This window comes from Neopsephotus bourkii, unplaced genomic scaffold (assembly GCF_033783945.1).
Source record: "Neopsephotus bourkii isolate Nb327-2 ecotype Australia unplaced genomic scaffold, CSIRO-AGI_Nbou_v1 NB_1447, whole genome shotgun sequence".
In the NCBI taxonomy this organism is placed as follows: Eukaryota; Metazoa; Chordata; class Aves; order Psittaciformes; family Psittacidae; genus Neopsephotus; species Neopsephotus bourkii.
This window is the reverse complement of record NW_026901924.1, coordinates 109,970-122,632: the sequence shown is the minus strand read 5'-3', so window position 1 is coordinate 122,632 and position 12,663 is coordinate 109,970. Positions and strand designations below refer to the sequence as shown.

General features: G+C 42.4%; 1 protein-coding gene across 2 annotated transcripts in view; it reads right to left on the bottom strand.

Annotated features, from left to right (window-relative positions):
• Window positions 1-1,888: 1,888 nt before the first annotated feature.
• LPAR1 (lysophosphatidic acid receptor 1) overlaps window positions 1,889-12,663 on the bottom strand; it is a 67,655-nt gene continuing 56,880 nt past the window's right edge. For both annotated transcript variants that reach the window (XM_061368807.1, XM_061368806.1), the window contains exon 4: window positions 1,889-2,264. In XM_061368807.1, the coding sequence (XP_061224791.1) occupies window positions 1,963-2,264 (302 nt within the window). In that variant the 3' untranslated portion in view covers window positions 1,889-1,962. The remainder of the gene's footprint in view (window positions 2,265-12,663) is intronic.

Below are 12,663 nucleotides of genomic sequence, written 5' to 3'. Positions count from 1 at the left end.
ATGTGGATAAAAACCAAATCAACATTTACATTCACTTGCTCTAAAATGCAGTCAGAAAAAAAGAGCTGTTTTGTACAAAGCAAGTGCAACGTTCATTATCTTGGTCAACTGACAGATAATGTTGAGTTTATCCTCTCTGTCCACTTGATTTTCCACAGTGTCCACACAAATTTGGCTTGACAGTACAGGTGAATTTCAGTTTCACTGAGAGCAGTGGCAAAACTCTCATGTTATTCAATGCAGACAGGTTTTGCTCACTTGCTGTTTCCCCCTTCCCTCAGCAACGAATTGCATTTTCCAAGCAATTTTATGCTTGGAAGCATGAAATCCAAGTATATCTTCCAAGGAAGAGTTGCTAAAAATTCTGCTTTTTCCTGGGCTTATACTCTCCCCTCCATTCTTTCCCTGCCCAAATGGGAGAATATTGTCCCTTGTGTTACATTTCAGTACAGTACATAGATGGATATACCTCTGATAATTTTTTGTTTTTGTGGTTTTGTATTTTTTTTTAAGTTTTTCTTGTGTTTTTTTTTGTGTTTGTTTTTTTTTTGTTTGTTTTGGTGGGTTTTGTGTTTTTTCTCTTTTGTGTGTTTTTTCCTGTTTTTTTACGTTTTTCTTGGGTTTTTTTTTTTTGAGTTTTTTTGTGGTTTTGTTTGTTTGTTTTGTTTTTTGTTATAGAGGCACATTACAGTGACGAAAATGGCCCCAGGAATTTACTGTTGATATATTTTATACTGTTAGGAGAACACAGAATTTCCTAGAGAAAGGTGCCAAGTTTTTCATTATCAAGATCCCATCTTCACCCATATTTACACCTGTGTGATTGATGTCACTGATTCTTGGTAACCAAGATTCACACAAGTGATATTTCTCTTCAAAATACGCATATATGAAAAAATCCATCTGTTAGCTCAGCTAGTCTTAACAATATCCATGCATGGCTATTACATGTAGCACAGTCCTGTCATTTGCAAGAGATGACTACCTATGTTATCTTGACTTTATAAAATACAAAATACAATTGTATACATCAAAAAATCCTTTTGCTTTCCACCATGGAAAAGAAAAGCGTTCCAATGCCATAAATACTTTTTAAAAAATTCTGCCAACCTGACTGCAGCCCTTTAAGAGCCTTATGGATGTGCCCTACTTTAAGAACTTGACCATGAAAAACTTGGGACCCCTTACACGTTACACGTTCCATACCGCACTTCAAAGAAGAACATTAAATACCTTGTGACTAGAGTACTGTTTATTTCATAATCTAAACAAACACTGCAATACAGTCTATACTTTTCTACTTGCAGAATTTACAACAATTTTTTTAATTAGAACAATCTGCATACACACAGAACATGCATGCTTTCTAACATCAGTAATGAAGGTAAGAAGAGTCAGTTTTCATCATCTTTCGGTTGCCTGTACTAGAAAAATTACTTCTGTTTTCACTGTAGTTACGGCAGTGTGGCTAACGACGCAAAGACTAGAGCACAGTTTTAATCCCTGCACAGAAAATTTTCATCACAAGCATGCTGATGGTGATAAATATTACATGTCTATTAAATGGTAGGCATACTTTAATCCCCTTTACTCCCTTTATAAAAGACTAAGTGGCTACATGTAAATGCAGTGAAGCAGGTATAAGCTTAATTAATCAGGGTTGATTCAGACTGGCACCAAGATGCAGCAAAGTCCGACAAAGTCTCAGCGAGGCTCTCCATGGGCTATTGATGACCTTCGCCAAAAGGCATCTGCCTTCTGCTTTTTGAAAGTGGAAACCAAAAGCCTTTCAGCAAGGACAGTCCTGCAGACAGGACAGACTGCGCCGGTGTGTGGAGCTTCCAGGAAGAGAAGTACTTGTAGTCTATTAGTGTCTGAGAAAACCTTGCCCCAGGCTGTGCATCCATTCCGCTCCACATCATCCCCCGCTGCTCTTCATCGGCCATGTGGCTGTCTGTGGTTTTACACCACTGAGTGGTCGTTGCTGTGGACGCCCGCCAAGATGGTGTGGTTGAGGGAGGATGCTGAGCGGTCTGAGCCTTCAGTGGGGCCATTGGCATTCTCACTGCGCTGGCAGCAGAGGATCTGCTTGAAGGTCGCGCTCATCTCCTTGTCCCGGTAGGAGTAGATGATGGGGTTCATGGCGGAGTTGAACTCTGCCAGGAGCAGGAAGAATTTTTCATATGCCAGGACGTTGCACTGGGGACAGCAAACGTCAAGGAGCAGCAAGACTAATCCTGGGGTCCAGCAGATAATGAAAGCACCTAGGAAGAGAAAGAGTGGACAAAACACAACACAACCCATAAATATACTAATGCACCAACACTACGAGAAAACACTAAGAGAACCATCCAACTGGAAATGGCAATGGTTAATTTCTTCTTTCAAGAGTATTGTTCCCACACTATTTCTTCATTGATCTGATGAGAGGGACACCTTTCAAAGATCTGTAAATAGTTATGGGCAGCACATCAAAAGAGAAAGGCATTCCCCCCCATCATGACAACATCTGAAACACTGCTTGGCAAATGCATTTGCACTTAAAATTGATAATGAGGAACATTTAGCTAGAGACCTCTGACTAATCAGTTTCTTAATCAGGAGAAACAATCCTGCAATTTACTTCTCAAACTAATAACAACAAAGAAAACCTTTCTATGAGTGCTATGGCTGAAGCATCAGTAACAGAAAAAGAGTAGTGCAGGCAGCAATTCTCAAGAAAAAGAAAGCCTGGGTCTTGTTAATCCATTTCAGCCCTATTATGTAATGGAAAGTCCTAAACACACATCCTTCTTGCACTGAAATGCCATCCTTCACCAGATCTACTTCTTTTCTTAGTCTCTATTCAATAGAAATTCAGACCCTCCTCAGGCTTCAATAGTGTAAATGCCAAAGAGCCTTACCCTGATTAAAATGCTTCCCCCTCTTTTCTCTGCTTTGCAAAGCTCTGAGGGGAATAAAGCCCAGAATAAAATTCAACATTCAATGCAGAAATGCAAGATTTGAGCTTTAGTGAGAGTACTGAGTTAAAGGATGCTTGCTCCTTGAAAGGTTAAAGAGGTTCTAAACATAGGGGGAAAGCCCTTACATCAAATTGTGTCAGAGTGAAGACAGGGTTCCTGAGATTTTCCAGGCTTGACTTGACATGCTTGACTGAGGTGGAAACCAAAGTCTTGTCATCAGTGGTCAGGTTTAGCAGAGGCAGCAACAATAAGGGCTTCCCAGCACTACCCAGTGAGGACTGTTTTCAGACAGGCTCTCCTGTCACTGTGGTATTTATTTGCTAACATACTGACTCTGTTTTTATTACAGTGATGCTCTCTGCAGATCTAGCAGCTCACTATAGTCAGTTTCTGCAGCACGCAGACTTTTTGCCATGCCCGCCAAGAAGGTGCCAGCTATTTCCAGCTTGAGCAGTGCCAGCTGTAAGCTGTGCAGACACCTTTCTATTTGGATATCAAACCCACCTAGATGAAACAGAAGAATGTTTTCTGAAGGGCTTTGCAAACACTCAGGATGTGCCAGGCTACAGACACTGGTTACCAACCAGGCAATCACACACATGCTTTCTATGTACCAAAAAGCATCCCTAAACTGAGCTTGCTTGCAACTAGTGGTGCCACAGTGCCACTCAATGCCTAACTCTTTGCAGACCAGCAAAGCTTGCAAAGGACAAGATGGGAGGCAAAGTGCCAGCTGCCAGTACAAAGCACCAATGGCTCTGGCTAAATGACTTTGTTAGGGGCTGGCAGCAATTTTGCAGCAAAAGGATGAAACTCTCCCACGCTGAGGTGGCATTAAACACATGAATCCACTTCATAGCTTTTGTCTGCTGCTCTTTCAGATCACAACAGTCCTAGAAAAGAGTACTTGAAACCCACGCAAAGGACCATGATCTTTTGTCCCTTCTTTGTACCTGCTCCCAGGCAGTAGAAAATTGCATCTCTTTATTTGCAGAACTGTCCACGTTGATAGAGAGGCTGTCTTCTGCACAGAACAGCTCTGCTGAGCTGTTTTCTGCAGAAACCAAGCCAATTTTTCAAATTCAGCTACTCGCTGATGGAACTGAGCATGTTGTGTTCAACCCCCTAGCTAGAGAGGCAGTGGTGGACTTTGTTCCAGCTTAAGCATGTAATTTCTTCATTACAGGCTGCTTTGGAAGAGCAACATCAGAGACAGGAACACTGCAAGTCATGGGATCTACAGTCAAGGACAAAAGATGATGACAGCATCCTCACCAGGCCTGTAGCAGAGAAGTCCAATGTGGGAACAATGGAGCTGACAGGAAAGTTCTCATAGTGTTGTTTAAAGCTGCAATTGAAAGCTTCCAATTTTCCAACATTTTTCTTTTTTTTCCATTTCAGATCTGTTGTTGAGAAACTAAGTGTGCCAAACAGAACATTCTGTTGCTATCATTCTGGGGTATGTTGAAAACAGGGACAAGAAGAAGCGGTACAGTGAGGCAGGCAGCCATATGCCCCTGAGAAAGCCCCAAAGTCTTTGGCAGAAGTCCACATGCAGCCCACTGCCCTGAACACTGGTCTTGGGTGGAGTTTCTGAGCCTCCCTGGGCTCCTCAGTATCACCAATAGGTCCAATAATCTATACGCTGATGCTGGATGTGGCTGCACTCAAGAAAAGGACTGTGATTGAGCAAAAGTCAAACACAAAGGGTTGTCTTTCCACCCAGCTCTGGAAGCAAATGGAAGTCACTATTCTGCAAGTTGTCACCCTGCTGCTCATGCCAGTTGGGTCAGTGATGTGTTGGCAACCAGGGTGTGTAAGGGAGAAGAAACTCCCAGCACCAAGCTCCAGACCTGCTTGGGTAACATAGGCTTTCAGCTGCCTCGGTCCCCAGCCACAGGCCAGGCTGACTGTTCAGCCTGCTCCTCCATGCAGCAGCAGTGGCAGCAGAAGAGTACATGGCAGCAGAGGAGCACACAGTTCCCAGGACTGCACCTCTGTGCAAAGAGGGCTAGCTTCAAGCCTCTGAACAGACGGCTCATTTGCTATTGGGAAATAAAAGCCATTGAAGCCAGCCCCATTCAGTCTAGCGGGTTTTGTTTTCCTTTAGCCCCTGGGATTTTCCTAGCAAAACTTCCCACCATGGTCCTCCAGCTTATTAAGTTAAGTGCTTGCAAATGCTGACAAAACAATGCCTTGTGTTTTCTCACTTGTTATTTAACTGTCTGTACCCTGGAAAATACTGGAAAGCATCAGTTATGATAAGGGCATATTTGAGTTAGGTACAATGTAAGGAACATAAAAATGTCAGGCTCCTGTTACTTCAAATTTAAGAAACATCATCTGTTAAACATGGAATTACTTCTCTGGAAGGAAAAAAAAAAGCCTTTTTTTTTTTTTTCTTCTTGCTTGGAGTACTTGTCAAAGAAAAGTGATACTTAGCTGCAAGTGAGGTTAAATTCCTCCCTTTCCAGAAATTTGTTGTGCATTGATTTCACCAAGAATGAAGATCTAAAAATATCACATCTAATAAAACAGTGAGATCCAAAAGCTCCCTGCTGCCATATACTGAAAAGCCTTAAGCATACACCAAACTCTTGATGTATTTTTCCTCCTATGAACAGAACTGACAGCAGTCTGAACTACAGTGTGAGTAATTTCCAGGTGCATCTTAACATTTTACAGGCTTTCGTTAAACCATGTTAAAATGACATACAAAGCAGATTTACTGCATGCAATGAATTGATATGCTCAGTTTCATGGATACGACATTGTCGTGCCATGGCACTAGGAGACATCAACATGCATGAATAAAATCACACACGGTATGCCCTTGGATGGCTGAAGAGCACTGTTGCCTAGACAGATAAATAGCACCTCAGGGTGACACTTCCAATCCTGGTAATCCTTAGAGGTGTTGGCACTGCATGAAGCTGACCAAACTGTTCAATCACACAGAGGAACATCCCTGTTGTGTATGGCCAAGGTCTGCCTTGTGTGTTTGGCAGGAGAGGACTGTTTGAAGAATCAGGCTGAGGGCTGAATGCCCAGCTATGAGACAGTAAAGTCTGAAGGAATGAGCGAAATTACAGTGCATTTTTAAAAAACATTTAAGGATACAAGAAGGGAGGGTTCTCTATAAACTGAGAAGCATGTTTTACAGCAGGAAACCTTTCTAGCATGTTTTTAAAGGAGGAGTTACAGTAAAACAGTCATGACACTAATCTTGTTTTCTGTTGCTGTGTGATAGCTCTCACCCAGATCTGAAACCCCAGCTCCTTGTGCACAGTCTGTCTTGGTGCGCTGTGGTCGAAGTGCACTGGGGGCTTTCTAATGACTATGATATAACTACATTGCATCTGTCCTTAGACCTCATCTGATGCAGCAGTGTGGATTGTATTTCCATGGAAGCTGGACTTTACTGATTTCTGACATGGCCTCATGCTCACCCTGCAAAATCCTCATACAGAGAAGTCTATGGAGGGGAAAAATATGGAACAGGCTAGTTTTAGGGAGTGAAAAGACAGAAGGGGGAAAAAGATCCCTCTTGTGTTTGCAGTTTTGTTAAGACTACATATAGTAAAGCACCATGATATAAAAGACAGAAAAGACCCACTCCAGCTGAACTTCAGGGACATTTATGTTCTGCCACTGTTTCCCAGCTCTCCTTGTCCAGCTGCTGTCCTCTCCAAATCTCCTCCTGTTCTCAGAGTGACACTTGTGATAGGTGGCTACACCATCTCTTCCACTGGGACAATGGGGACCGAGACAGGAAAGAACACTGAGCATCACTGCCAGTTACCAACAAGGAGAAGAGTTTTGCCACACTTACTGCAGGCTGAAAGCAATGCTAGTGAGAGGTGATTCGTTTTATTTAACAAAACCATAGCCAAGAGTTTTCCATGTCCCAGTACAATCCTACTGTCAGGAGGGAAAGCGACTTGCTAAGCTAGCTGTGGAGCAAGCTTATCAGCTGCCACACAACTGCATTTCTTCGTGCCCTAGACATCTGCAAGCTGTATCAATAATCCTCCTTATCACATTGTGTATTATCTCGTGCATAGCATGACTAGAGATAAGCACTGCATGAAATAGTGCTTATTTATAACTATGTATTGTTTTCCACAGATACAAATATTGAAGAATGAAATCTAAACTGCAAGTTGAATTACATATTCAAAAGTTCTATGAAGATAATTTATCACACTGTAAACTTACAGAGTGTAGGAGAAATTCTTCTTATTCTAGTCTGACATAATTTCCCCAAATTTTGCCACAACATTGGTACAATACAACTTATAGTTCTTGGTGGATGAAAACACAGTTGTTGCTGTTTTTTGTAGTTTCTACTGGAAACAGTCAACATTGGGGTAGGGTTTACTTAAACCCATAGAATTTTTATGTGCAAAAATATGACTACCACATAGGGACCAGATTAACAAATGTAAAATAATCTTATGCTAAATATGGAAAGTTCTTCAGAACCTTCAGATATGAGAGGCTTACCTCTCTACCCACAGACTCCAAAAGGTTTGGGGAGGATGACAGTGAAAGACCATACCTGAGGCAGGGGAAAGCAGCATGCAGCATGCCAGTAACAATGGCCTTGCTGAAAAGGGTGTTGTAAAAACTCCTTCATTTACCCAAGGTGCCTTTACTTAAGGAAGCTGTATGAACTCTGAATAAGAGATTCGTAGCATACTCCTGCAGGTTCTGACTGAGTGTAAAATGCTGCTTTCTCTGACATGGACCTGGGAGACTTTGACGCAATGGCCTCTTTGGGTTTCAAGCCAAAAATTTCTCTTGTGGGACTCTGTGTGAAAGGAAGGGGGTATATCTTCACCAGTGTAAAACAGGTAATGAGAAACAAAGCAAAGCTAAGTAAGATCTACATTCATATTCATGCAACAGCGTCTTCTTGTAAGAAGATTTGGAGCAAGAGGGTTGAAGCTAGTAACAGAAAATACACAACTAGGGGAGCATAAGGAAGGAGTTGGGTGATAGGAGCTAAGAGCCTGTCTTCCACAACACTTAATGTGTCCTGTCCCCAGGGACCCTTGCTCTTGTCTCCCATAAGCTAAACAGCTCTGAATGTGCAGGTTATAAAATCCTGACCTCAGTTTTTCCAAGTATTTGTACTCCGCATGAAAAGTTGACAGGTTTGCCAGATTTTTCAGCCTACTGCAGCCATAGTTTGCAAAGGGATTTTAAAATAAACTGTTTCTGCTGCGTGGCTGCTGTCTCTGAGCATGGAGATGCTCAGATAGAAAACACCTGTGGTCGGTGGGGCTATGTCTACAGCCATCTCACCGTCGTGTTTCTCAAGGTGGCTGATGGCTTTGGTCTTCTCTTCCTGCTTCAGTTTGCAGTGTTTATTTCCATACTGAAGATGAGACATGGTTTAAAGAGATGCAGAAATAATGATGAGGACGTTTCCCTCACAAATGGCAGCCATGGGAGTCCTCATGAGCTCACTCCCTGTAGCACTTTGTGCTCGCTGCCACTAGGTATTAGCTGCCAAGTGCTGAAGGCAGGGTAGGCTGGCAGCCTCCTGGCTTTCCTTCTGGAGGTCCTACCTGCTGGGTGTCTTCCCACCTGGACCCTAGGTGGCCTTTCCTCAGAGCCTGGCACCAGCTGTGGATGTTTCAGAAACCGCGTGGGTCTCCAAGCCTCTGCATATGTCTGTAGTATCTGAAGCTTTTGAAACAGCAACAGAGAGAAACATCTGGGGAGGAATGGTAATCAGACAAAACAAGCTGAAGAGGCAGCAGCAAGTCATCAAAACTGACCTGTTTATTTCATGGGTGCTTGTTAAACGCTACCCCAGGTTAACACTTGCTTGGTGTCATTCTCTGCCTGCTGCTTGCAGCCCTGCAAAATGAGTTCATTGGTCTCTGGCCTTCTGATCCAGCTGTCTTCAAGTATTCCTTGGCTGACATCTCTGAGGTGCTAATGCAAATGGAGACCAGGATTGTTTTTCAACTGACACCTGCAAACCAAGGTGTTCGAATACCTCTTTATTTTAAACATATGGTTGTTGTGGTCTTAAAAAACACCCTACAAAGACAACATATGCAAACTGTTCTCCAAAAAGAAAAGCAAAAGCTCGAGCCATGGTAGTTTTTCTGCATCCATTTGAATCCCTCAGATTAAAAGGCTGTTAAAGAAAAATGGAATTTGCCACTAATGCCGAGACCAGGAAAGAGACAGTGCTGCACCCAGCATCCCCCGCAAAAGAAGAAACTGAGCCTTTTATCTATAAAAAGCATTTTAGACAAAACCAGGAAGTCATTAAATGCCAATAGCCAGGATTCCAACTGACTTCTAAATTCATAAAGATATGTGAAGCTAATCTCTGAATAAAAGCCTGGCTGTTGCCAGAGCAATCTTGAGTATTTATCTCTGGGTAAAGACAAACAGTAGTCCCTGTGGAGTTTTGCTCCAAAAAGTTTTGTGCCAGAAAGCTGACACGAAGAAATTTTGGTGTCTTTTTCAATTTCCAGGCATTCTAGATGCCTTTATCCTCTGTTATGGACACAAATGCTGCAACAGTCCCAAATTACTGGTGGTAGCTTGGCCTGGAAAAGGAGAAGAATAGCCCAGCTGATAAGAGCTGACTCATGGCACTTGTTTCCCCTGGGTCATGGCGACACAGGACACAGAAAAGTAGGCAACAGATGTCTGGGGAGAATTAGAAGCAAGAAACTGCCTTTCAGTCTGCACCTAGCAACCTACTTGAATCCTCTAGTCCAAACTCAGTCAGGATCGTTTTTACAGGTTCTGGCTGCTCATGGTCATGACTTGGGGTGTGAGGTGGGGGACAGACTCATCCCTGAGTGGCAAGAGGACCCCATCCTAGGGGTCTGAGAGAGGCTTTCAGGTTCGGGATGTTTGGCAGCTAAAGGGCAACCAGGTCTGGTAGTAATGTGAACATGCCTATCCAAACACGAAGGCTCACTGCAAGAGGTCATTTGAGGCAGGAGCAGGTCAGCTGGCACCCTGAAGACAGGCCTCACAAACCGGACTCTATTCTGCCTGCCTCTGCAAGGGTATATTTAGCATGCTTGGGACTTGAGTGCTTCACTGCTTTTCTAGTACCTTCAGTTTTCAATCACAGAAAAATCACTCGTGTTGGAAAATGCAGTTTTGCCCAGTTTTCATTTGGAAATCCACACACCCATGCGGTACCTTGGTACTTTCCCAGGGACGGTCACCATGCTACACTGAAACGATATACTTTGTTTAGCAGATTTCAAACAACTTTGGTACAAGAGATTGCTTAATTGTATTTTCTGTTGTTGTTAGGGACATTAAGTGTTACTGGTATTATGCTTGGATAAGCTCCAGTTGTAACATGAGTTTCTAAATGAAGTATGGGTGGATGCAATTTAATATGTAAAGGACTGCTTTGATTCTAACACAAGATGAAACTAATAACACTAGAAGAAAAATATTAGACCCTATCTGCTTCCCTAGAGGAGAAAAAATTGTTTTTCCCGTACTAGTAGCAGACTGTGAATAGGAAAAAGTGTTACTACAACACAGAGATACTTAGAATGACTGTGCTCTATACCAGGTCTACGTCAACAGCAAGCTGGTTAAGCTGTGGTAGACACCCCTCAAGCGAACTGCATCAAGACAGTTACACATACAGTTTTAAGAAGCACAATCCACCATGACAGGTGTGCTCTGGGAAAACAAAGAGCATGAGCTCCATGGTGACGTGTACAAGAGGGGAAGGGCCCTCTTGGTTAAAGGAATGTCACTCTAGAATAAATCTTCAGTCTCTCTTTTTAGATATGTAAGGATAGCCTCCTTTGCAGCAAGGCCTTCTACTCCTCATTTGAATGTTAACAAATGAAAATACCGCCTTAAAGCAGAAGCAGTCTTGAACAGACTCTACACAAGTACAGTAGAGTAAGTCTCCTGTATACCTCATCACTCAAGCACTGTCAAGGCCATATGGTCCTTGCTCAGGCTATCAGACTATCAGTGACACAGTGAGTCTACATAGCGAGGCATCTACAAATAGCAATGACAAAACAGAGTGATAGCAGACAGACGTGGCATTGCACTTCACAAGACAAGCAGAGTGCAGAGCTACCAAAATTTTGCTTTTGATAAGCATATACTGACAGCTCATGAGAAAGGTGAGTTCCAGGTTTTAGCACTTAATTCTACATGTACTCATTTAAATCGGTCTAGATGAGGGTGATAACTTGGGCAGAAAACACAGCTTTTGGTCTGTATTTCCACACTGCAGATGAGACATGTTTTAAAAAGATGCAGCTACCTCTTGATTCTCACAGATGCCCCTGAATTCTCTCAGAATATCTAATTTTCCCTGTCTAGACAAGATGACATCACCCTGTAACTTAAATCTTAGGTGTCAGGAAGAATGAAAGATTAGTATTTTATGAACTATGATGCCAGTCTCTGGATTCATTAAAAATACAATCATGCAGAAAGAAGCACTGCAACAGTGCACACTGGGTACGTTTTTCCCTGTCAGAAGGGTGTTTACTGTCCTGCAGCATATAATTTTACTGTGGGAATGACAGTACTTCCCATACTTAAAATAGGAAAGACAGTGAACAAGTCTGGAAATGTTTCATTGCTGGTAGTAAATACCTAAATTCCAGTGCCTGCTTCTCTGTGATTGCCTTTGTATTTACTGCTACAGGATCTATACTGATTTGAAGCCCTCAGGCAAACACAGAAGACAGCACTTATAAAATTTAGCCTTTATTTCATCTTGTAGCTTCAAGAATCACATTGCCAAACCATACATTATACTGGGCGAAACAGGTGCGTCTTCAGCTAGCCCTATATCTCATCAGTACACAGTTGTGGAAAACCCTGGGAACACAGCTATTGTGCGAGTGATGCTTTACACAGTTCTGGTTTATATCATTAGGTGAGAACAAGCAGGCAAAAAAACAAAGCAAGGCAAAAATTCAGAATGCATTAAGACGCTGTCAGCACTACAAACAAGGGAATCCCAGTCTCATTCACTTAAAGGGTTAGCCATTAAAACTGTTTCCCGGTTAGGTAAGTGATGCGTCCTCTCACTATGACTGTGTTTTCCCTCAATTTCATGCATTTGCTTCAACATACTGAATTGATCCTGATATTTCAGCTGGTATTTGGGAACAGCACTCTACCGCTGACAGTCTGCTGTAGTGTTCTAAATTTTATCCCTGCTAAGCAAAGTACGGCATCTAGAAGTGTCCAAGAATAGTGCTTGCACTGTCCTAGTGCCACATGCTGAGTTACTGTGGCTTGAAGATTTCGGTATAAATAGCCTCTGAAACCACAAAAGAAGAGAACTATCATACTATTTTGAAGGTTGCTCAATTTGCATGGTTTTGAGGATGTGACTCCTTTGATCTCCGGCACACACTTTATACCCCAGAAAGGCTGTAGATTTCTGACTATGATAAAAAGGAACAATAGTAATGAAATAAAAACAGGGAAAAAATGCACTAAGTCTTCTCATTCAGTTCATTTACTCCCACCTATGGGAGTAAATGAAAGCGCAGTTGTATTGCAGCTGAATACTTAAGTACTTTCAACACGCAAACTGAGCTGATTCCCAGCCACCTACATCTCTTTCTGGGGTGTTCATGAGAAGTGCCAGACAAAAGTAATTTAAATCCAGTCCCTATCTACCAAACAAGGAAGGAAGTGGTGTTAACAT